General features: G+C 41.0%; 1 protein-coding gene across 3 annotated transcripts in view; it reads left to right on the forward strand.

Moving 5' to 3' along the window:
- ogt (O-linked N-acetylglucosamine (GlcNAc) transferase) overlaps positions 1–25619 on the forward strand; it is a 74814-nt gene extending 49195 nt beyond the window's left edge. The window contains exons 10-22 of one of the 3 annotated variants that reach the window (XM_033030618.1): positions 820–973; positions 1192–1293; positions 4396–4575; positions 8013–8171; positions 9439–9528; positions 10513–10638; positions 11646–11816; positions 13159–13275; positions 15328–15495; positions 15834–15986; positions 19564–19816; positions 22256–22379; positions 23686–25619. In XM_033030618.1, coding sequence (XP_032886509.1) covers positions 820–973; positions 1192–1293; positions 4396–4575; positions 8013–8171; positions 9439–9528; positions 10513–10638; positions 11646–11816; positions 13159–13275; positions 15328–15495; positions 15834–15986; positions 19564–19816; positions 22256–22379; positions 23686–23869 — 1981 coding nt within the window. In that variant the 3' untranslated portion in view covers positions 23870–25619. Of the gene's footprint in view, positions 1–819; positions 974–1191; positions 1294–4395; positions 4576–8012; positions 8172–9438; positions 9529–10512; positions 10639–11645; positions 11817–13158; positions 13276–15327; positions 15496–15833; positions 15987–19563; positions 19829–22255; positions 22380–23685 lie in introns of all 3 variants that reach the window. The other 2 variants (XM_033030617.1, XM_033030619.1) reach the window with 2 other exon arrangements.
- Positions 25620–26325: the final 706 nt, after the last annotated feature.

The raw sequence follows: 26325 nt of genomic DNA on the forward strand, positions 1-26325 counted from the left end.
TACAGCATTTTGTGTCTATCTTTGGTTTGAACCCAACATCTGCAGTTCCTTCCTACACACAACATATGTTAAGATCTATTGTTGTTAACAACATTGTTAAGAACTACTGATTTTGTGGAGTTCATTGATTATGTAACTGAGGGAAATGGGGTGAATGCCATCATTATAGTCAACAAGGAGACTAATGTTTGTTAATATTCAAGGGGTATGGGTAGAGGGTTGGTATGGGGTGGATAATGAACTATGATGATGTTGAATGGTGAGCAACATGGAATAGCTGTTTACTGTTCCTATTTTCTATTTCTGTAATTTGTAGGAAAGTTGGCAATGGGACAGATTTAAATGCTTAATCGTGTTAAATTTAGTCCAAAAAGAACAAATGCATTATTGCCAATTATAAACATTTAAAAAATACTGAGATGTTATAATGAGCACTTCCCATAATTGTAAAATGCGATTTGAGAAAACGAGTATTTCTTAATAGAGCTATTTATCTGCACTCATTGTGAAATATCTTTAGGCCAGATGAAAATTATCAAAGGAAGATATGAAAATGCTTAATAGCTGATGCGTACTGGCATTGTCCAATATCAGAAACCTAAACCGAGAGAGTGAAGTTTGTGTTCGGCTTTGTTCCACATCTGCAATGTATTTTAGTCAGCTGATCGTTTTCCTTTTTCTAAAAAAATTAATGTATTCCTAAGATGTTTTAACCTTTTTAGTTTTCGAGTGCATTTTTAGTTTGTAGTTTTGAGTTACTAATACGGAAACAGCAAGTAATGTTCTGATAAATATGATTTGTCATCTTTAATTTGGCAGAATCAGCCCAACATTTGCTGATGCTTACTCAAACATGGGGAACACACTTAAAGAAATGCAAGATGTACAGGGTGCCCTGCAGTGCTATACACGTGCAATACAGATCAATCCCGCATTTGCTGATGCTCACAGCAACCTAGCCTCAATTCATAAGGTAAGGGCTTGCAATGTTTTAAGATTGAGGAAGTTTGCAGCATTCTTACCAAACTTAATCCACAAACTGGGCAAATGATTCTTAGTATTATTTAACAAGATGTTGAATATTTTTAATAATGTTTACCGCATGCAATTATAACTACAAGAATTGCTAATTACTAATAAATGGGAATTGTGCTGTAGGCATTTAAACACATAATTTACCTTTTATTGTAGGATTCGGGTAATATTCCAGAGGCCATTGCTTCCTACAGAACTGCCCTGAAGTTGAAGCCAGATTTCCCAGATGCCTATTGCAACCTGGCACACTGTTTACAGGTAACTGATAACCCATGAAAAGAGAGCAAGTGCAGTTAAACTATATTTGGGCTTTAACAGATGCATTGACTTAAAGTGGAAGTTTTCTACCAGTTGAACTAAATCTTGTGCTGGACAGAGCACCTCGGGGTGGGTAGCATTAATTCTTATCAACTCGATTCTGCTACAATATTTCCTTTGGTTATGGTTATACCAGGGAATACTCTATTTCATGGTCATTGCCCATTGCATAAGGATAATTAAGGATAATCTTGACCTTGGGAGAAGGTACTAAGTTGGAATAAGGATTATTAAGTAGGAGCTAGGCAGAGTTATTGGGAGACATTTCAAGGCCAGCTGATCAGACTTGAGGACTGGCATGTTTCAATAAGAGGAGGGATAAGGATGGCAAAGTAAGAGAGCTTTGGATGAATTTGGTCAAACAGGAAAAGGAAGCTTATCTTAAGATTAAGAATCAGACAGGGCTTTTGAGAACCAGAGGGAAAAGGGAGTATGGAATGAGCTACCAAAAATCTCTAGGCAAGTGAGCTTCATTTCAGAGTTAGAGAAGCAATTGGGGAGAATTCTACTGCTTAGCATTTGGTCTCATTCTGAACAGAATGGTCTAATTAGGGACAGTCATACGTGATCATAAGGTAATTAGTGATAGGAGTAGAATTAGGCCATTTGGACCATCAAGTCTACGCCACCATTCAATTATGTCTGATCTATCTCTCCCTCTAACCCCATTCTCCTGCCTTCTCCCCATAACCTCTGACACCTGTACTAATCAAAAATCCATCAATCTCCGCCTTAAAAATATCCACTGACGGCCTCCACAGCCATCAGTGGCAAAGAATTCCACAGATTCACCGCCTCTGACTAAATAAATTTCTCCTCATTACCTTCCTAAAAGAACGCCACCGTAGGTTTGTCCATGGCAGGTCATGCCATACAAACTTGAGAAGGTGATTAATGAGGCTAGGATAGTGGCTGTTGTCAACATGGTCTTGGTAAAGCATTTGATAAAGTTCCTCATGGTAAGCTGATCCAGAAGATTAAGATGCAAGACATCCATGGTGATTTGGTAGACAAAAATGCTGGAGAAACTCAGCGGGTGAGGCAGCATCTATGGAGCGAAGGAAATAGGCAAAATTTCGTCCTGAAACGTTGCCCATTTCCTTCGCTCCATAGATGCTGCCTCACCTGCTGAGTTTCTCCAGCATTTTTGTCTTCCTTCGATTTTCCAGCATCTGCAGTTCCTTCTTAAACATGGTGATTTGGTAGTTTGGATTCTGAACTGGCTTACTCGTGGAAGTAAGATTTGTGGGGACCCCCCCCCCCCTCACTCATTTTTTTGCCTCCTGCTGTCCAGCCACCATAACGGCTGCTGCCGCCCGGCTCTCCTCCAAAAACGCCGACATTTTTCCCAACGGCTGCTGCCGCCCAGCCCTCCTCCAGCTAACGAGCTGATGACGTCACAATGGCTCTGCTCCTCGCGGCCAGCTGCGCAGAGTTTTCAATGTGCAGCTTGCTGGGCTCTGTTTTCCACGAGCTGCGAGTACGTTAATCCCCCCCCCCCCCTCGACTCGCAGCCATTTTGCCGCCTCCCGCTCGGAGTCGACTTGCACTCGGCCGAGGGTGTCAGAGGTCCCAAGAGTTCACGAGAGCTGCCGAGGCTCGCCGCCCGCTCGCAGTTGGCCCCGTCCGCGCCATCTGCTCGCCGAGTCCAAGTCCGCCCTCTCCCTCTCTCTTCCCCCTCCTCCCTTCTCTCCCCCCTTTCCTCTCCACTGCCCCTCTCTCTCTCCCTCACCCCATCCCTCTCTCTCTTTCTCTGCCCCACTCTCTCTGCCCCTTGAGATCGGGAGGGAATGGGGTAAAACAAGTGTAAAATAAGGTAGGGGGCGCTGCACTGGCAGCGCCTGTCGGCAGCGTGTCCGTCTTTTTTTCAACTTTTTTTATTTTTTTAGTATGTTTAAAAGTCAGTTTTTAATGTTTCTTTGTGTGTTATGTGTGGGGGGTGGTGTGGGGGGGGGGGTGAGGGGGAAACCGTTTCGGCCGCCTCTTCCATGGAGAGGCGACTTTTTCAGGTCGCCTCCTCCGTGGCCTAACAGCAGGATCGGCGCCGACTTTCCCGGAGACGCGCCCGGAGCTTCAGCGGCGGGCACAGCATGGACTCTCGGCGCGGAGCGGGTGAGACCTCGCTGGAGGGGAGCGCTCCGTAACGCTGGCCCGCGGCAGCCGGCAGCCTGAAGCAACGGTCTGCAGAACTCCAGCTGGTGCGGCGTCTACACGTTGGGGACCCGGGGGGAAAAGCTTCCACCGCCGGCCCGTGGCTGTCTTCTACCGCGGGTGCGGTATGGACTCATCATCTCCCCTGGAGGGGAGCTTCGACCGCCGGCCCTGCAGACTGCGGTGCTTCCAGCTGCGGCACGGCAGGTACTTTAAAACTTTGACCGCCGTCCTGCGGCCTACACCAGCCTGAAGCCGCGGTCTCTGGTTGGGAAGAGCCGATCCTGGACTCACCTTGACTTTGACTTTGTCCCTTACCATCTGGACGCCCGCAGCAACGGCTGTGGAGGGTGGTGGTCCCGACCATGGGGGAAAATGGAGGAGGACTGGCCAAGCTCTGTGCCTTCCACCACAGTGATGAATGCTGTGGTGGATGTTTGTGTAAAATTTTTATTGTGGTTGTGTTCTTTATTATTGTACCGCTGCTGGCAACCCAAATACCACCGACCTTGGTTGTGTGGCAATTAAATTATTTCAATTTCAATTCAATTCAAAACGAACCAATGAATAATATTCGTATAATATCAAGGGGGGTGGTTAGTGTGTGTGTGACGCTGCAAGCCGTCCCCCCGCGCGTTGAGGGGACGGGACCCAACGGGTCCCCCTTGGTCTAGTCTTCTTTAAATCTTTAATTGGAGAAACGAAGAGAACACAAATGCATGTACTCACTTGGGGTGAGTACATTTCTTGTTGAATGGTTTTACTGGAAATGTTCTTATAGTCAGAGGAGCAAAGGTAACTGTCACGGCACATTGATGTTGTAATCCGATGCATGCATGATTCAAGATTTTATAATTTAAAATATAAATTGCATATCAATTCATTTCTCAGATTGTGTGTGACTGGACAGATTATGATGAACGGATGAAGAAATTGGTCAGTATTGTTGCTGATCAGCTGGAGAAAAATAGATTACCATCTGTGCATCCACACCACAGCATGTTGTATCCACTGTCCCATGCCTTCCGTAAAGCCATAGCTGAACGACATGGAAATCTTTGCCTTGACAAGGTAGTATTTTAATTGTATATTGTATACAATTCTTGAGTTGGAATGTATTGTCTGATTCGCATTACATTTATTTTCTATATTTTCCCAACTAACCTTATCAATTGAAAATGATGGCAAATTAGAGATAAGCTTTAGCTACACTAGGTCACTCTCTGACATCCATTTGTGCCTGTCTTTGTCTCTGCCCTATATTTAAGAGGATCCTCAGGGGCAACTTGATCGCTCAAAGGGTAGTCCATATTTGGAATTACCTATCCCTATGATCCTGTGCATCAAGTTAGTTAAACTTGATGTTTAAGAAAGAACTGCAGATGCTGGAAAAATCAAAGGTAAACTAATCTCAGTTTTAGAATCTTCGAATCTTCGAAGGTAGACTAATCTCAGTTTTAGAATCTTCGACCCTGGGCAAAAAGATTGAATGCTCATTTATCCATCACATATAGCGTCTTACAACTTGATATCCTTCCTATAGCTGGGTGACCAGAACAGCGCATAGTACTCAAGTGTGCTCTCACCCACGACTTATGCAGCTGCAACATGACATGCCAACTTTTGTACTACATGGATGATAATGATATGTTGGAGGCAGAGACTCCTGGGGTGATGAGCCATAGCCTAAAGGTGAGATGAAAGAGATTTAAGAGGATCCTCAGGGGCAACTTGATCGCTCAAAGGGTAGTCCATGTTTGGAATTACCTATCCCTATGCTACCTCTCTCGTATCTATTCAGGGACCCCAGTAGACATTCCAGGTGATACAGAGGTCATCTTTACTGTTTTCGGAGCTCTCAATGTCGTTTCCTTTACATTGATGAGACCAAGCATAGACTAGGTTATGGTTTTGCTGAAAACTTGCAAGGTCTGCTAGAGCTCCCATTTGTTGGCCATTTTATCTTCCCTTCCCATACTGGCCACAGACTGGAAGAACAACACCTCATATTAACATAGAAACATAGAAAATAGGTGCAGGAGTAGGCCATTCGGCCCTTCGAGCCTGCACCGCCAATATGATCATGGCTGATCATCCAACTCAGTATCCTGTACCTGCTTTCTCTCCATACCCCCTGATCCCTTTAGCCACAAGGGCCACATCTAACTCCCTCTTAAATATAGCCAATGAACTGGCTTCAACTACATTCTGTGGCAGAGAATTCCAGAGATTCACCACTCTCTGTGTACATTTTTTTTCTTCTCATATCAGTACTAAAAGATTTCCCCTTTATCCTTAAACTGTGACCCCTTGTTCTGGCCTTCCCCAACATCGGGAACAATCTTCCTGCATCTAGCCTGATCAACCCCTTAAGAATTTTGTAAGTTTCTATAAGATCCCCCCTCAATCTTCTAAATTCTAGCGAGTACAAGCTGAGTCTATCAAGTCTTTCTTCATATGAAAGTCCTGACATCCCAGGAATCAGTCTGATGAACCTTCTCTGTACTCCCTCTTGAGTAGCTAACAATCCAACGGTATGAACAATGAATTCTCCAATTTCAAGTAAAACCCACTGACCTGGTCCCCATTTCTTCCCTTTCCCCCAGAAACGTGTGCACATGTTTCTCCCATCACCTCATCATGCTATCAGTCTGAGTAAGGGACCCGACCTGAAATATTGTCTGTACGTTTCCCTATCTTGTGCTGCCTGATCTGTTGAGTTCCTCCAGCATTTTGATTTAAAACAAAAAAATATATAATTTCCTCAATATTCCTGCATCTGCAGTATCTTTGTTTCTCTGTCTTCACTAATGTTTCCTTTTGCCGATGGCTTTGGTATACTTTGCAGGTATATATTCAAAATGTGTTTTTGCACTTAAACTCTTAGTCTTAAAACTAGCGTTACTACTTTTTCTGGTAACTGAATATGTCTCTTACCTTCATCGACTGCTCTTCACCATTGTTGTTCTACATTTAAGATATTTGGATGTAATTGCTTTTTCATTTTGACAGCGCATTTGCATTGGATATTTATAAGTGACTGAAGAAAAGCTCAAACTTGGTTAATATCGCTTTACAGTGTTAAATTTGTCCTAATTTAATTAATTTATCTTTTGGAGGAACCTTTACAGGACTGTATGAAAAAATGTTTTGGAGTGAAGGTGAATGTAGTTTTAAGAATTGGTGTGCAGCAGGAACTCAAAAGTAGATGCAAATTTTTTTTTAAGTGCTTCTTAATTTTCACTGTTTGGTGATAACATTCTGAATGCTGATTTGTCCTTTTAAGTATGAATAGTGGTGGTCCCTTTTTAGGAACTTCAGTTTCCCACTTCTTGTATTTCTCACTCCCTTGGAACCAAAGGGATGCTTCATGCTTAAATTTAACATAGAAACATAGAACATAGATGCAGGAGTCGGCCCTTCGAGCCAGCACCCATTCAATATGGTCATGGCTGATCAACGAGAATCAGTACCCTGTTCCTGCTTTTCCCCCCATATCCCTTGATTCCGTTAGCCCTAAGAGCTATATCTAACTTGTATATATCCAGCGAATTGGCATCCATTGCCTTCTGTGGTAGAGAATTCCACAGATTCACAACTCGCTGGGTGAAAACGATTTCCTCATCTCAGTCCTAAATGGCCTACCCCTTATTCTTAAACTGTGACCCCTGGTTCTGGGCTCTCCCAACATCGGGAACATTTTTTCTGCATCTAGCCTGCCCTTAAGAATGTTATATGTTTCTATAAGATCCCCTCTCATCCATCTAAATTCCAGTGAATATAAGCCCAGTCGATCCATTCTTTCATCATATGTCAGTCCTGCCATCCCGGGATTAACGGGAATTAACTCAATAGCAAGAATGTCCTTCCTTGGGAGACCAAAACTGCACACAATACTCCAGGTGCGGTTTCCACAGGGCCCTGTACAACTGCAGTAGGACCGCCTTGCTCCGATACTTAAATCCTCTAGCTATGAAGGCCAACATGCCGTCAGGTTTCTTCACTGCCTGCTGTACCTTGCATGCTTTGCTTTCAGGAACTGGTGTACAAGGACGCCTAGGTCAAGTTGCACCTCCCCTTTTCCTAATCTGACACCATTCAGATAATAATCTGCCTTGTTCCTTGTTACCAAGTGGATAACCTCACATTATACTGCATCTGCCCACCCACCCAATCTATCCAAGTCACCCTGCAGCCTCATAGCAACCTCCTCGTAGCTCACACTGCCACCCAGCTTTGTGTCATTCGCAAACCTGGATACGTTACATTTAATTCCTTCACGTAATGTGGCTACACCAAATGTAATGGTTAGTTGTAATAATACAGATGGAATTAACTTTGTTTAATGTCTATGCTTCCAAGAGACAAAGTCTACTATGAGCTGCTTTTGGGTTTCATGATGTTGGCTTCAGAAATGATCATCGTCCTTCCTCTTACCACCCTCCCCCCCGACCCGAAAGAAAATCTATGAGATTTATCCATGTAATATAACTGGCTTTTCTTTGCAGATTAATGTGCTTCACAAGCCACCGTATGAACATGCAAAAGATTTGAAGGCTAGTAATGGGCGTCTGAAAATTGGTTTTGTGAGCTCAGATTTTGGGAACCACCCTACATCTCATCTGATGCAATCAATCCCTGGGATGCATAATTCTGAAAAATTTGAGGTAATTTCAATTCCTGAATGATTCATTCCAGAACTCTGGAATTAAATGCTTTGAAATAGATACTAGTTGTGCAGCATGAATGATTTGGCCATTTGCATCTTGAAGCTGAATAACATGGAATTCAATTGTAAAGCATAGTGTTAAATTGTTTTCATGATTTAAAAAAAAAAAAAAATTTGGAACAGACATTGAGACAAGCTGTTATGTATGGGATCCTTAATTTATATATGTATGTGCTACAAATATTATGATTTCAGGATGCACGGTCTTTTAAGATGCTGTGTTAATCTTATTTGCTCAAAATAGTCCCATTAAATCTTGAAATACACTCTCCAAAAGTTATTGGAACTTTTGAGACTATTACAGTGCGAAAGGAGAACATCCAAACATTCTCTTTTGAGGTGTGGACCTCAACCTGATAGTTAAGATGAGGACGTAATTAAGAAGGTAGAAGTGTGGTTAAAACCATTGATTTTCAGCTTCCGGGAAAATGATCAATTACATCAGATGATATAAGCATGGTAATCATTTCATTGAAAATAAGGTTGAATTCTTTAAATATCATAAATCATTTGAAATATGATCCATACAAATTATTGACAGAATAACAGTAATCTTTAAACTAAAGATGCTAAGTCTTTTCCTTACTTCTCCATATTATATTGGTTGTAGATTAATTGAAATGATTAAATGCTTAATAGCTAACAACATGATTTTCACTCCATGGAACTATCTGAAGTATAAAAGATAATCTTTTAGTTATCTAACTCTAATGGCAGTGATGCTGGGTCTGCCTACGGAAATTATCAAAATTACTTGTTTCCTTGTATATTTATGGATTGGCAGATATATTTGACAAATTGTAATAGCTCCTTCAATAATGGTAATAATAAAGCACATTTGTCCCGTGATTTACTTGAGTTACCAGCTTCAGAGCATTCCCAATGCTCTATTTCCACCATAATGTATTGGAAATCATCTGGTCCTATGTTCTCAGTCTTTTATATTTTCATTACTGTTATTTAGCTGGAGGTCATGACATGGCCTGATTTATGGGCAGGGACTGAATCCAATTTAAATTTGGGTGCTGCAACTTGTTAATGAACTAGTCAAATGTATCCAGCCATCAAAGTATCGGTTGCAGATTTGGTGTAGAGCATCAGAGAAAATTTGTTTGTTGTAGCTTTTCTAGATAATAATATATTTATGCATCACTATTTGAAGTGCATCAGTTTATTTTTTATATATATATTTCTCTATTGGATAGGTTTTTTGCTATGCACTGAGTTCTGATGACGGCACTAATTTTCGTGTAAAGGTGGTTGCTGAAGCTAATCATTTTGTGGACCTGTCACAGGTAAGAGCCAGTGGAATGTGCAAATTGAGCACAACTTAAAACACATTGTAGGAGTCCAAATATAATTCCAAAGCTGTTACTTACCTTGACTTGCTTGTGTCAAGCTTTTAGTCTGCTGTTGAATACACAGCTAAGATCAGAGTGCCTTTAGCTTTTACAACATAAAATATCAAGCAATGTGTTCTTTGGTCTGTTTCGTATAAGCCATTTCCCTGGCTGATCGGCACATTGAATTTCACCCGTGAGGCCATATTGTGGAATTCCGGCCTGGCCAGAGTTGGCAGATTCCTACCCTTAGCTAATTTATGCAGCTGGCTTTGTGGGCCGGTATCTCGACCCCCCTCTCTGAAAGCCTAGACACCGCAATTCCGGTACCTCTGAGGCCGTGACCTATGGTCTGGCAAAATGGATAATCCAGCATGGCTCTGGAACCAAGGGTGCCAGAAAATTGGTGGTGGATCTGTATTTTCTGGCTTTAGCACAAAATTAGTTTGGAATATAATTTGGAACAAATATTGAAAGGTCAAAATGTCTGTCACCAAGAGTGATTTAATAGTGCCAACACGAACAGGGAAAATAAATAAATACTAGAAATCTGACTTTAAATTCAATTGTAGGTAGGATACAGCAGGCCAGGCATGAGCCATGGAAAGAGGAAACATTTCAGGTTAAAGACCATTTGTCAGAATTGTTAATTTTGTTTCTCTATTAATAGATGTTGCCTAAACTGTGGAGAGCTCTCGGCATTTTCAATTTTTAATGTAAAGGTTCTAGAAATTGTTTCAGAAGTTTTTCAATAGCATATAATAGCCTAGTTTGTGATTTAATTGGAGCTATTTGAATATCTGTCCTTTAATGTCACCATTTTTTGTTGTTAATTATTTTTTTAATTAAGCCATGAAGGATTAAGCCAGTTAGATATTCGGTTGTAATAGAGTGCAGAACGAAGGATTGCTTTCAGTTTCATGTTCAATGTTTTTTCAGATCCCATGCAATGGCAAAGCGGCAGATCGTATTCATCAGGATGGAATTCACATTCTTGTAAACATGAATGGATACACTAAAGGAGCGCGAAATGAACTATTTGCTCTAAGGCCAGCTCCTATACAGGTTCGGAAACCTGTGAAATGCCCTCTTCAATTTTTGTTACTTGTCCCTTAAATCCTTGCCATCTGCTCTTAGGTTATTTCCACATTCTTTCCAGACTCTTTTTAATTTCCAACAGCCATGAATGTACCATTTACCTTTTAAAGTTTTATTGGGATGAAGAATTCTTGGATGAAGGCACAATAAATTGTAGATGCTGCAATCTTGAGCAGAAACCAAAGTGCTGGAGGAACACAGCCATTTGGGCAGCTAAGGGGAGAAATCAGGAAAGGTGGGGCTGGGGCAAAGCCTGGCAAGTGAGAGGTGGATACAGGTGGGTGGGCGGGGGGCGGTATGTGGTGATTGGAGTAAGTGATAAAGGCTATAGGTGAAAAGAAGACAGTGCCAGAAAAGGAAATAAGAGAAGTAAAAAGTAAAGCTGGAGGGAGGTTTTGTGTGGAAGTAGGGAGGAGTTAGGGAGGGATGGTAGGCGGTATATTACTTGAAATGAAAGAATCCATTGTTAATACCATTGGGTTGTAAGCTATGCAAGCGGAATATGAGGTGTTGTTCTTACAGTTTACGTGTGTAATCACTCTAGTTGTTTCAAAGATGTAATCATTCTTATTCCCAAGTAGTATAATGAGAAAACCACAACTGACACAAGAGGCTTGAACCTTGAGCAAAATAGTGCTTGGAGGAACTTGGCATATCATGTAGCACCCGATATGCTGAGTTCCTGAATGGATAGAAGTGTTTCAGGTTGCGACCATTCTTGATAACAACACTTGATGTGATTTGTGTAGCTATATTTAAAGGAAAAGCTGGAAATGTCAATTTATGGAGCAGCATCATTGAATCAAGAAATATATTTTGGATCTATAAAAATGAAAGAATATATATATTTTTTCTTCATAAATGTCCAATTTGTTGAGAATTTCAAGCAATATCTTTGATTCCAGAATTCTGCCATTTGATTTTGGGCTGTAATTGTTGAATTTTTTTTAATGGTGTATTTGTTGTTTTTTCAGGCAATGTGGCTTGGTTATCCTGGAACAAGTGGAGCTCCATTCATGGATTATATTATCACTGATAAGGAAACATCACCACTTGATCTAGCAGAGCAGTACTCCGAGAAGCTGGCTTACATGCCCAACACCTTCTTTATTGGAGATCACGCCAATATGTTCCCACACCTTAAGGTGATGCATTGAATCCACTTTCTGATCATCACTGTTCATGGCATAGTTGGGTATATAAGCCATTCTTACCTTTGCAATACAATACAATACCGTTTATTATTGTCATTTGAACCTCAAATGAAGTTCAAACGAAATTTGGTTTCTGCAGTCATACAACAAGAAAAAAAACTAAGATCCACAATGAACACAATTTACGCAAACATCCATCACAGTGAATCTCCTCCTCACTGTGATGGAAGGCAAAGTCATTGTCTCTCCCCTGTTTTTCATTCTTCTCCCGATGTTAAAGCCCCCGGCGGGCGATGGTAAGTCCCGCGGCCGTTAAAGCCGCGCGGGGCGATGTAAGACCCCGCTCCGGGTCGTTTTCAGCCCCGTAATTCGGGCGGGAGAAGTTGCCATTGCGTGAGCTCCGAAAAACGGTCTCCCACCAGGGACCTGCGAACTCCCGATGTCACCGTCCACCGGGCCTGTGGCTGGAGCCTCCGAGGTCCGAAGTCGGGTCGCAGCCACGCGCCACCACAGCTCTCCACGCTCCGATGGTGAGTCCGCAGGCTCCACGACTGGAGCCCCCAGGTCGTTCCGGCTGGTGGCCGCTCCACGTTGCTAGGCCCCAACGACAACAGAGACCGGACAGGGAAAAGGTCGGGTCCCCCATACGGGGCTGAGATTAAAATGTTTCCCCGCCCCCCCACATATACACAGCTAAAAACAATATATAAACTACAACCAAACTATACACTCAACAGGACAAACATTTAAAAAAAAAGACAGATGGACTGCAGAAGCCGCTGCCGCGAGGCGCCGCCATCATATGTACAAAATAGATTAGAGGCCATTTCAGCCCACCAGTTCAGAGAACACCTGCATTCTCCCACTAATTTTCTGAGGTAACCTACAGTGCCTTCCATAATGTTTGGGACCCATTGTTTATTTATTTGCCTCTGTACTCCACAATTTGAGATTTATAATAGAAAAAAATCACGTGGTTAAAGTGCACGTCAGATTTTATTAAAGGCCCTGAGCTATTGTGCCATCCCAGAAGAGTAAAGGCATTTTTTCAGTCTGGAATCTTCCTAGCTTGCTACATTTTCACATCTGTCTAACATGACTGCAATTTTGTCTTTTGCTCTTGCTGTTTAGTTTGTATTTTATGGATGATCATTGTCATAGTCGTACAGCACACAAACTGTCTCACAACGCTCATGCTGGCTATTAAGTAATCACCTGCCCTCATTTCTGTTTTCCCTATTGGATCTCATCAATGTTTCCTGCCTCCAATTATCCTGAGCCACCTAATGTTTACTGAAAGACCAGGTGTATTAATTTTTTCTTTTGGCTTTAGAAAAAGGCTGTTATCGACTTCAAGTCAAATGGACACATATATGATAACAGGATTGTTCTTAATGGTATTGATCTGAAGGCATTTCTAGACAGCCTCCCTGATGTCAAAGTAGTCAAGGTAAGAAGTGGGAAGTTGCACCATATAAAGATTATGCTGCATGGATTGTACACCTGTATTTTACTAAATTAAATGAAATAATTGTGGTAATATGGATGATTTTAAGTGTTTTTTTTACTATCAGTGCCAAATCTAAGAGCTGTGCATCTCGTATATCTCTTTATTGAATACTCGGAACAATTCTTCATTGGTTTCTATTTTGTCTCCTTGCTCAACCCTTCTTAGGTATATGATGCTTCCTGTATTCATACAGAATTTGTATTTCATTTCCTTTGTTGCCAGTTTTCACCCAAGTTTCCTTTTTAATATAACAGTTCTCATTTAAGATCTTTATATCTGTTTCAGGTGACAGGTTAACAACCAATATCGATTACAAATTCGCTGACTCCCTCAGTTACTTCAACTGCAGCACCTCCCACCCTGTTCTTATTAGCACCTTTCCACTCTTCCATTTTCTCTCTCTATCATATTGCTGACAAGATTTTACATAATAGTGCTTTTAAAATGTGCCTCTTTACTTAACTGTGACTGCTACTCTCCCATAATTTGGAGGGCTCTTGACCTTCCACCTCCACTTCCTACTAAACTAGAACAAGAATAGGGTTTCCATTTGAAGCTTCCTTCCACCATATCACCACCCACAGATCAATCCCCAAAATTTCTGCCAACTTCAATGGGATTTCCATCTTTCATTCCCAACATTTTCAACATTCCAAAGGTACTATTCCATGCACTAATTCCTGATGGCAGTTTACTCTCTTTAAAAAGTGGAACAGTACACAATATGTTTGTCCCACAATGCCCGTGTTGAACATGATGGCAAGTTAAACTAATCTCTGCCTGCATGTGATCTATATCCCTCCATTCTCTGCATAATCGATGTGCCTATCTAAAAGTCTCTTAAATGCCCTAACGTATCTGCCTTCACCACCATCCTTGGTAACATGTTACAGTCATCTCCACTCTCTTTTTTAAATTGTGCTCTACGTCTGCTTTCTTCTTTGCCCCTCTCGCCTTAAAGCCCTTTAGTCATTGATATTTTCACCCTGGGCAAAAGGTTCTGTCTACCCTACCTAGGTCTCATAATTGTATATACTTCTCTCGACTCTCTCCTCGGCCTCTGACAATCAAAGATTGTCCAACCGCTCCTTTTATGTAATACCCTGTAATCCAGGCAGAGTTCTGGTAAATGTCCTCAGCACCCTCTCTTAAACCTCCACATTCTTCCTGTAATGGGGTGGCTAGAACTGCACACAATTCTCCAAATGTTGCCCAATCAATGTCCTATAAAGATGCAGTATGATTTTGTGAGTTTTAAAACGAGTGTTCTATAAAAGTCCTGTAAAGTCTTGGCACTACTCCCAAGTAATTACTGGATGTGCAACACCTACCCTTTCATCTGTAAGAAACCTATAAAAAAACACTCAGAACAGCTTTACAGACGAGTCAGCTAATTAGTTCTAATGTAGTGTCATACCTCTTGAACATAGGGAGATACGTGGATAAATGGAAGTTTAGTGACTGGCTCCACAATCCAGAGGGCACACTGAGCTCTCAGTTGCCTGTCAATTTAATACTCTGTCCTACTTCCTACTTCCCCTCTGGCCTTCTACCCAATGTAATTTCGAGAACTGCACCACATTCTCTCGGCTTTTTACAGCCCTTGAAACTTAATTTTGAATTTAACAATCTTTCTTAGCCACTCTTCTGTATTCACCCTCGAGGTGTGGCAGTATTATTACTTCAATTTTTATTTTTGTCTCTGCTTTCTTAAGCTGTTACTTTCTAAAGGTAAGTGTTTTGATAGGTGACAACTTTGTCACCTATCAAAAACACTCCATAGATTCCCACTGCTCCTTCACTCAGCAACATATGATTGTTTTCTCACTTTGCTCCTTCCAATGGAATAATTCTTGACCTGAATTGTTGATATTGACTCTTTCTAAAGATGCTATTTGTCCTGCTAAGTGCTTCCAGTTTTCTCTATTATTTTGGATTTCAAGTATATTCTGAATTTCTCTTGTGCATTGACCCTTATAATTTTGTTTACAGCTCAAGTGCCCTGATGGGGGGGACAACTCTGATACAAACTCTGCGCTTTCAATGCCTGTTGTTCCAATGAACACTGCAGCTGAAGCCATTATCAACATGATCAATCAGGGGCAAATACAGGTTACAATCAATAACTTCACAGTCAGCAATGGACTGGCAACGACACAAGTAAGTGAACAGAATAACAATGCGATTTTGGAGGGGATGTGAGGATGGGGAATAAAATTATTAATGGTAACCAAAGGAATAACATTTCCAAGCAGCTGTAGAATTATGTTTGAGCCGGAGGTACCTTGAAAGAAATGGATTTGTTGATCATACGGATTTTTCTTCTAGTATAAAGTTTGGATGGGTTTGATGGATATGTCTTTCTTTATTTGGTGAAATGGGACTATCCTAGCAGTTGGCAGATTTCAGCTGAATAGAAATGTGTTGAAATTTTCCTGGCTATGGTGATACTATACTGAATGAAACTTTATCTTATCAAGTATTCAATCTTTCATCAGATTAACAACAAGGCAGCAACTGGAGAAGAGGTTCCACGTACAATTATTGTTACAACGCGATCACAGTATGGCCTACCTGAAGATGCTATTGTTTATTGTAACTTCAACCAGCTGTATAAGATTGATCCGTCTACCCTCCAAATGTGGGCTAGTGTAAGTATTATTATCTCAACAGTTTATTATTGGTTGTAGTTGTGACATTTGGATCCATTGTTTACTTTGCATTTTGGTTAAAAAGGATCAGTGAAGTTTCTTGATCCTGGTTCAATCTGTACATCATTCCTAATTTTCTGCCACCACCTCATTGCTTGGTTACTTTGATGTCCAAAAACTGATGACTAGATTATATGTGGCATCTGATCATTCACAGCTATCTGGAGAAGAAAATTACAAAAATTCATTGTCCTTTTGAGTTGTAAAATTTCAGTTCTTACACTTCGACTATTTGTAGATTCTGACCTCTATTGGGCACCAAAAAGTACTGCATTAATTAGTGCAAAATTGAGGATTTGGTTCCTGACTTTGTTCTGACTATGATACATTCTTGACATCATATTGAAAGAACTGCTTTTCTGATCTTATTGCTCGATATTGTTCTTTCCGGTGAATGTTAACATTGTTTTGTTACTCCATTCTATTCTATATCTGCCTCTGAAAAATAACAAGCATATTTGTTTTATACGTTTCATGTCCAGTAAATAATTTTTCATAGATTGAGTTATTCTATAATTTGCAATTGGTGATTCTTAGTTCTTCCATTACTTATTAATTATAAACTCCTCCAGAAGATTCAAGATTCAAGAGTTTATTGTCATGTGTCCCTGATAGGACAATGAAATTCTTGCTTTGCTTCAGCACAACAGAACATAGTAGGCATTGACTACAAAACAGATCAGTGTGTCCATATACCATTATATAAATATATACACACATGAATAAATAAACTGATCAAGTGCAAATAACAGATAATGGGCTATTAATGTTCAGAGTTTTGTCCGAGCCAAGTTTAATAGCCTGATGGCTGTGGGGAAGTAGCTATTCCTGAACCTAGTCTTTGCAGTCTTCAGGCTCCTGTACCTTCTACCTGAAGGTAGCAGGGAGATGAGTGTGTGGCCAGGATGGTGTGGGTCCTTGATGATGCTGCCAGCCTTTTTGAGGCAGCGACTGCGATAGATCCCCTCAATGGAAGGGAGGTCAGAGCCGATGATGGACTGGGCAGTGTTTCTACTTTTTGTAGTCTTTTCCTCTCCAGGGCGCTCAAGTTGCCGAACCAAGCCACGATGCAACCGGTCAGCGTGCTCTCTATTGTGCACCTGTAGAAGTTAGAGAGAGTCCTCCTTGACAAACAAACTCCCCGTAATCTTCTCAGGAAGTAGAGGCGCTGATGTGCTTTCTTAATAATTGCATCAGTGTTCTCGGATCAGGAAAGATCTTCAGAGATGTGCACACCAGGAATTTGAAGCTCTTGACTCTTTCAACCATCGACCCGTTGATATAAACGGGACTGTGGGTCCACATCCTACTCCTTCCAAAGTCCACACTCAGTTCCTTGGTTTTGCTGGTGTTGAGGGCCAGGTTATGGTGCTGGCACCATATGGACAGTTGCTCGATCTCTCTTCTATACTCTGACTCATCCCCATCAGTGATACGTCCCACAACAGTGGTGTCGTCAGCGAACTTGATGATGGAGCTCGCACTATGACCGGCTGCGCAGTCATGAGGATAGAGTGATTATAGCAGGGGGCTGAGCACGCAGCCTTGAGGTGCTCCCGTGCTGATTGTTATCGAGTCTGACACATTTCCACCAATACGAACAGACTGTGGTCTGTGAATGAGGAAGTCGAGGATCCAATTGCAGAGGGATGCGCAGAGACCTAGTTCTGCGAGTTTCTAACCAGCTTGGAGGGGATGATTATATTAAATGCCGAGCTGCAATCAATGAATAACAGCCTGACATATGAGTTGTCCAAGTGGTCCAGAGCGGAGTGGAGGGTCATCGAGATCGCATCCATCATTGATCTGTTGTGGCGGTAAGTGAACTGCAGTGGGTCCAGGTTTTTGTTGAGGTAGGATTTGATTTGTGCCATGATCAACCTCTCAAAGCATTTCATCACCACAGGCGTTGGTGCCACTGGTCGATAGTCATTGAGGCACGTCACCTTACTCTTCTTAGGCACTGGTATAATTGATGCCCTTTTGAAGCAGGTGGGAACCTCAGACCTCAGAAGTGAGAGGTTGAAAATGTCCGTAAAAACTTCAGCCAGTTGGTCCGCACAGGTTTTTAGAACACGACCAGGTATACCATCAGGTCCAGGCGCTTTCGCGGGTTCACTCCTCTGAAGGATTTCCTGACATCGGCCTCTGTGACTGAGACTGAAATACCATCACAGCGAATGGCGGCTCGGGAAGGCACATCGGTGTTCTCCCTATCAAAGCGTGCATAAAACGTATTGAGCTCAGGGAGTGATGTTTCGCTGACATTCGAGCTGCCTCCTGATTTCACCTTGTAGGAGGTGATTGTATTCAGGCCCCGCCACAGCTGCCGAACATCTGTCTCATCCTCCAGTTTGGAGCAGAAGTCCCTTTTGGCCTTTTTGATGGCCTTACCAAGGTCGTATCTGGACTTCTTGTAGACCACTGTATCATCAGACATGAATGCCCAGTGTCTGATCTTCAGAAGAGTGCGGATCTCAAAGTTCATCCAAGATTTCTGATTGGTAAACACTCGGAAGGTTTTTGTAGGGATGCAGTCCTCCACACATTTCTTAATGAAGTCTGTAACAACTGTGGCGTATTCGTTCAAGTCCATTGCCGAGTCCTTGAACATTACCCAGTCTACAGACTCCAAACAGTCCTGAAGTTGTTCCTCTGCCCCCCCCCCCCCCCGACCAGTTCTGTACTGTCCTCCCCTCTGGGGATGTGCTCTTTAATTGCTGTCTGTAGGCAGGAAGAAGCAGCACTGCGGTATGGTCGGATTTACCGAAGTGAGGGCGAGGGATAGAACGATAGGCATTCTTGATGGTGGTGTAGCTGTGGTCGAGGGTGTTTGGTCCTCTGGTGCAGCAGGAGACATGTTGGTGGAAGTTAGGGAGTGATTTCTTTAGGTTTGCCTTATTGAAGTCCCCAGCAATGGTGGTAAATGCCTCTGGGTAAGACGTCTGGTGTTTGTTGAGCACGGCGTGCAGCTCCTCCAGTGCCAGACGGACATCTGCCTGGGATGGGATGTAGACTGCGGTCAGGATAACGGAGGTGAATTCCCTTGGGAGGTAGAAGGGACGGCACTTCACCGCCAGATGTTTGAGGTGTGGAGAGCAGGAGTTGGACAGGACTGCCACGTCTGAGCACCACGCAGAGTTGACCATGAGGCAGACGCCCCCTCCTTTCCCAGATGCCAGTGTACGGTCCATACGGTGGATGGAGAACCCTTCAGGCTGGACCGTTGAGCCTGGGGAGCTGGGGGTGAGCCATGTCTCTGAAACAGAACACAGAGCATTCCCTCAGCTCCGTTTATCACCTAGAAGATTTTGTCTGAGGGAACAGTTTTAAGATTGTTCATTTTGGTTTAGTTTTATTCTTCATGATTGCATATCATGGCTGGATAGTAAAATAGAATAGCTTAAAATTTTTAAACAAGCAGGATGCAAGAATTTGTAGATTGTTAATTCTTAGTGCAACTTTTGCATTTACATAATGAAGGTAATTTGAAATGTTCACTTCTTTTACCTTGCAGATCTTAAAGCGAGTTCCTAACAGCGTACTGTGGCTCCTTCGATTCCCTGCGGTTGGCGAACCCAATATTCAGCAGTATGCCCAGGGCATGGGTCTGTCTACAAACCGTATTATCTTTTCACCTGTTGCTCCAAAAGAAGAACACGTGAGGCGAGGACAGCTGGCTGATGTATGTCTAGACACTCCACTATGTAATGGACACACCACTGGCATGGATGTACTTTGGGCTGGAACACCAATGGTGACTATGCCAGGTATGTGCAATGGTGGGTAATTTTTGTACTTATCTTTTAGTAGAATTATATAAGTTGTCATAATTATTGATGGAAACATTTGTGTTGAGTACTCTGACCTTAAATACCATATTATTGTTCTTCTTTCCATGCTGTCAATTGCCTAATACTTGTCATGTGATTGTTGAACAGTTAACAAATAATAATTTGATTACTTTCTCCAATGTTTCAATTTATATTTGGGAAGGTGTCCATTAATTGTTTTCTGAAGCAGCTGCTTTCTGGCAGCACTAATCTTGATTTGATTATGTTGACTTTCAATACATTCAATTGATTTTTTTTGATTGCCTAGTAGAGTTAGATAAATTAACCTCTTCTGGTATGGTGCTGTTTTTCGATTTGATGTTTATCACAATGTTCATTTGTTTTGAAATTTGACAATCTATTTGTGTTGTGATGTTAATGATAATTACCACTGTACATCTGAAGGCATGTCACGAAATCACCTTTGTTAAAATATTGATAGATGGGATTCAATGTGATAAATTATTATTTAGGAACATTTAGAACTGTTTCTTGTTCAGGGTGGATCAAGCCAGATAAATATTTTGAAATAAATCATTACTGAAGGCTTGTTTCTAAACAGCTTTGCGGAGAAGACATTTGAAAAGGGGCCACAAAATTAGATGTAGACTGATGAAATGCTTTTGGACAAGGGCAAGTGGGGATGTGTTGATTAGTAAGCATCATAGGGAGCATTAATGTCTCAATGTTATAGATTTGGTCATAGAAGAGTGTCGTGCTAAATTCTGCAGATTGGAGAAGGAAACTACAAAGTGATTTGGATTAGAATGGCTAAACTATAGGAAAATGAATTCAAGAAGGGCAAATGTGAAGTCATTCAATTCAAAGACGAAGATAAATTTAAGATTCCTTGTAATAGGGTAATACCATAATACCATGATCAGTCAAACGGTGACTGACTTTGATATTTGTCTCATCTTAATGTACTTACTTTTGTAAGTGAAGGGCTTTAAACATAGCGCTATTGCCACAGCGCTATAGGTCACAGACTGTTCGGGAGAATTCTTGTATAACAATGAGTCTTTGGAATTCTCTTTCTCAGTGGAAGTTGAGCCTTTACTTATTTTTCAGGCAGTGGTAGAATTCTGGATAAGCATAGTGGTGAAAGGTTACTAGTGGGATTGAAGTTACATTGGGATTGGCCTTGATTTTACAGAACGGTGGGTGGGCTAAAGGGGGAGAGAGGGAGGGGTGGAGAGAGGGAGAGGGGAGGGAGAAGGAGGGAGATAGAGAGGGAGGAAGGGAGAAAAAAAGGAAGGAGAGAGGGAGGGTGGGAAGGAGAGAGGGAGGGCGAGAGGTATGGCGGGAGAGAGAGGAAGGAGAAAGAGTGAGGGGGAGAGGGAGGCTTCCAAAATAGCTTCTACATCATCATCTGGTGCTAAAAGTAGGAAGCAGCCGTTCAAACAGAAGTATACAAAAAGATGGTCATGAATGCACTGTCAAGTAAGGTGCGTAGAAGACATGTCAATTGGTAGCAAAGTTATGCATTTTTGTACTCTTACATGGGTATGACCGCACATAGAAAAATAACATTTTTTCAGCAAAATGGCACCCCATAAAAATACTGATTTCCTCAGCAATACACTGATTTTCAGATACTAGAATACTGAAATGCTCTGATAAAACTTGGCAGCTTTGCATATGATGTCAAATGAAACTCAAATCGCCCCTGCTTGCACGTGATCCATATCCCTCTATTCCTTGCGCATTCACATGCCTATCTATAAGTCTCTTAAAAGCCATTGTCGTTTATGCATCCACCATCACTCCTGGCAGCGCATTCCAGGTACCCACTATCTGATGTGTATTTTTTTTTTAAAGTCCCGTCATATCTCATATTTTATCCCTTTCACTTTAAAACTATATTGTCTAGTTTTTGGCATTTCCATCCTGCGAAAAAAACTGTGGCGATCCATCTATGTCCCTCATAATCTTGTAAACCTCTAACAGATCTCCCTTCAGTCTCGAAGGCTCCAGAGAAAATAAGCCAAGTTTGTGAGAGGAAGCACTGAATCTTTCCCAAACTCAAAGAGCTGTTAGGTAGTTTGGGGCTATAGCATTAATGTGTCTTTATGTACCTTCAAGACCGTTGTATTGGGAAATACTGATAGTCCCACACAAAACTGACTTTTTACATTCTGTTTGACATGGACAATGTGGGCTGAAAGGCTTGTTCCTGGTTTTTTTATTTGTTCTTGTGGGAAATTTGGCCTAAAAAATTCAGTGGAAAATCACTTGTTAATACAAGCATTGATTTTAAGAAAAGATGCCCAAAGCAAAATTCAGCATGTGTAACAAGAGCCTTACCTTGGCTTATGATATTATGTATTTGTCTGGTATAATTTAATGATTCTTTTACATTGCTCATTTTTGCAGGGGAAACACTTGCATCTCGCGTGGCTGCTTCTCAGCTGATGTGCTTGGGATGTCCAGAACTGATAGCAAAGACGAGACAGGAGTATGAGGATGTTGCTGTCATGTTGGGCACAGATATGGAATAGTATGTTCTAATTCTGTTTTTTCACTAATGTCTGATTTGTGTATGGCTTTCCTGGCGTTACTTAATGAATAATTTGGAGAGTGCAAACATGCAATTTGTTCATGAATTAGTCCATCAGATTGGTATTGGCTTTGCTGCTTCTTCTTGGGATTGCTTAATTATACAAAATACTCATGACTTCTGTCTGCATTCAGTTACTTGAATATGTGAACATCATTGATTTTAAACTGTCAAATCATTGTGGTTGTTGAGGATTTACTGTGCACTGCTGCATACACTATCATCCTATATAGATGCTAAGGAGTTGCGCTATTATTTCTTAAATCATTTTATCTCCCTATTGAGTAGACTTGCATTTTTTGGGTTCCTTTCCTGCCCACCCACTTTCCTTGCACCTCTGTAATGTTTATTAATCTACCTCTAGAAATGGAGAAAGCTTAATGTTCTAAAACATTAATTGTCTTTCTCTCCAGGTTTTTAGGGTTTTTTGAGCATTGAGCATTTTTATCCCTAATCAGTCTAGCATTTCCTCAGCACAGCATTGAGGGTGTTGTGCTCAAATTTCTTCAAGACTTGAATTCTCAGCCTCATCTCTCCAACTAACAACCTAACCAGAGCTGAGAATTGTAATAGAGAGCACGAGAAAATTTAATTGAAATACAAGTTTGCTCCAGATGTTTGAAATGAATTGTTGTTTGCTTTATTCATAAACTTGCAAAATAACTGCTGTTGAGGTATGTTACTAATCTTTTATTGTTGTGAAGTAGCATTTCTAATACTCAAGGTGAAATGGGAAATCATGATCTAGATTTATCTGAAGGTTGAATAGTATTTGAACACCAAATTAATTTTGGGAAATATAAGCATTACAGATTGGAAAATATTTCACAGATGTTATATTGAAGGATACTTTATTATTATGCAAAGTATATACAGAAGTATGATGCACAAATTTCCATTAACCTTGGAACCATCAGCTAGTTTTAAATAAAACATATAAAGTCAAATTGACTTGGAAATTTCACAAAGGAAATTAAGGGCTTCAGCTATAGCAGCATTAGAGGTCAGATCTAGTTGAAATACTCATAACTTAAAATAGATGAATCTTGCATTTCTGAACAATATAATACATCTGGGGAGAGAAGGCTCACATTTTGCCACTAGTTTTTCCAGGTCCTTGTACCCATTTGATTGTTTAGCTGCCAAGTGCAATAGGTAGATGTAACATTTGATCAACTTTGCTAACTAATATTTGAATGTAGAGAGATTTAATTTGAACATTACAATGTGTACAATTTTTGTGCAGTCTAAAGAAGATTCGCGGAAAGGTGTGGAAACAAAGAGTGAGTAGCCCGTTGTTCAACACCAAGCAATATACCATGGATTTGGAGCGTTTATACATGCAGATGTGGGAGCATTATGCTGCAGGCGACAAACCAGACCATATGATCAAACCACTTAAAGCTATGGAGACAAATGAACCTGCATAATACATGTTCCATTGGTTAAGCTTGGCAACAACACAAGACGACTTGCTCTAAGACTTGTCTCGCGATGATCGTTTTGGATTTTTAAGATGAGAAATACTGGCAGTGGTGTAATTTCATACCAGCCCAGTGACTGAAGATTGGAGCCAGTTCATTGCAAGAATCTTGTTTTTGTTAGAACTAAACTGTGAACACAGGATTGGCCCAAGGACGTGCGGAAATGCAACATTTGTAATATTTAACCAGGAACTCACAGTTATGATTTGATGTTAAAATTCTGATATTGGCAACTCATTGCTTTACAAATCGCAGAGACTTCCTTTAGAATGTCAGAAAGCCTGATGGTCAGACAAGTTAAGGCCTTACATTAACAATTTAAAGAAGTGGCATTATGTTTATACCTGTCTTGTCAAATTATTTTTATAAACCAGAGATTTCCTTTTGTGGTAGCCTTTGTGATCTCTGCCTTGTTAGACCTTTTAGTTGCAATGTCTGTGTTTGTGTTGACAATTTGCTTTCCTTATGAAAAGGAAGAGTGCCAAATGGACAATTTCTTTATTGGTCTTCGCTTCAGTTCTTCAAATGTTGCAGCAGGATTACCAATTATCCTATGTGGCTCAAGTAATGCAATTGGATGAGTTTCATTGTGTGTCAGACACAAACTCGTGATGCAATGAAATGCATTTCCTGGTCTGACCCATAGTTTTTAATGAAGCTGTAGTATGTGTTTCTTTGCATGACATGCAGGTATAATAATTGTGCGGAGTAGCAGTGCTACAGCTGCTGCTGGGGTCTGGAATGAAGTTTTGAAGACTGCCAGTGCAGGAACCATTTGGAATAATTAAAAGCAATTGATCGGGAGAGTGGTTGTTCTTCTGCTTCACTGAATGGACTCATTTGATTTTTGTAGGATCATTTATGAAGGGCTAAGGATTCACTCCTTAGTCCCCAGGTAAGTGTCTCATCTGTTATTTATATTGTGTAGATTTACCAACATTCTACAGTCCTCAACACAAATAATATTTTGTAGTGATGCTTTTAACATAAGCCGGTGATGCCAACATTTTGTGAAAGTGTTTAGAAGATTTTCTTTTGCTGTCAATCCACATGCTCAAAAGTATAACAGAACTGTTTTCAGGGTTTATTCTCAGGTCTGCGTCAACAGTCACTTCAACTTGACTCTCATGACTTCAACTTGATGGTTAATTGGTTTTCTGGGAGAAGCCACGATTGTAAATATTAATTTTAGACTCTCCCTCTTGTCATCCAAAAGCTTTCTGAAGATAAAGTGAACAGAAGTTCAAACAGCTATATATACACACACACACACACACACACACACACACACACACACACACACACACACACACGGAGAGGGGTAAAGTCCGATTCATAATGTTTGGTGGATTGATTTTTTAAAATTTAACAAAAATAAGCAGAAGGCGATGGGGTTTGTACTAAAGCTGAGAGAAAGATGGCAACATGTACGGGTGAGCATATTCTGGGTATGGGGGTAATATTACAGACCAGAGGCAGATATTTTAATTTGTTTTTTTTTGTTATTCTTAAGGTTATCGGCTATTTTAACATGCATCTCATTCATATTTGTTGCTATAGAGATCTCTTCCAATTTTGGAATTATCTGGATTTCGGGCTGTTTAAGTATCAAGTTGTAAATACATGTGAATGAGAATCTAATGTACCTGTACAATAATAAAGCAGCTGGGTGCTTATCTAGTTGGCTTGTTTTTCACCTTTTGATGTTTTTTATGTGATCTTCATCATTAAAACATTTTTCTGCCATTCTTCACATAAGACAAGTGACAGCTGGTTACTTTACAAAATTGTTTTGTAAAATTTGATAACATCTTATTATCCTAGTGCCCATAAAAAGAGAAATAGTCACCTTTTCAGATTAAGGACCATTCATCAGAACACTGCTCAAATTAATCTCAAAGTTAATTCTGATATGGAGATTGCAAATGAAATAGTTCAGTTTTGGACAGTTGCCATGATGTCTCAGGCTGGGAAAGTAGTTTGTGATGGGGACTAAAGAGCAAAATGAGCGTTTCCAATATTTGGAGGAAACCTTTGGTAAACCAGTGGATGTGTGATGAGGGGAGTAATGGTTTAGCAAGGGAAATTGAGTATTCAACAATTATGAGAACAGTTGGGATTACAGACAAATGGGAAGATTTCCATCATTTTTCAACCATTTTCTCTCCAGAACTTGTTGTTCAATTTAATTGTTGAACGCTGACAAATGGGACCATTTAGATAGGCAGTTTGGTCACCATAGACAAGTTGGGTTGAAGGATCTGTTACATTGACGACTGCATCGGTGCTACTTCCTGTACCCATGCAGAACTCATGGACTTCATTAACTTCACCACAAATTTCCATCCTGCACTCAAATTCACTTGGACCATCTCCGACACCTTCCTCCCCTTTCTTGATCT

Source organism: Amblyraja radiata, chromosome 12, assembly GCF_010909765.2.
Source record: "Amblyraja radiata isolate CabotCenter1 chromosome 12, sAmbRad1.1.pri, whole genome shotgun sequence".
Taxonomy (NCBI): Eukaryota; Metazoa; Chordata; class Chondrichthyes; order Rajiformes; family Rajidae; genus Amblyraja; species Amblyraja radiata.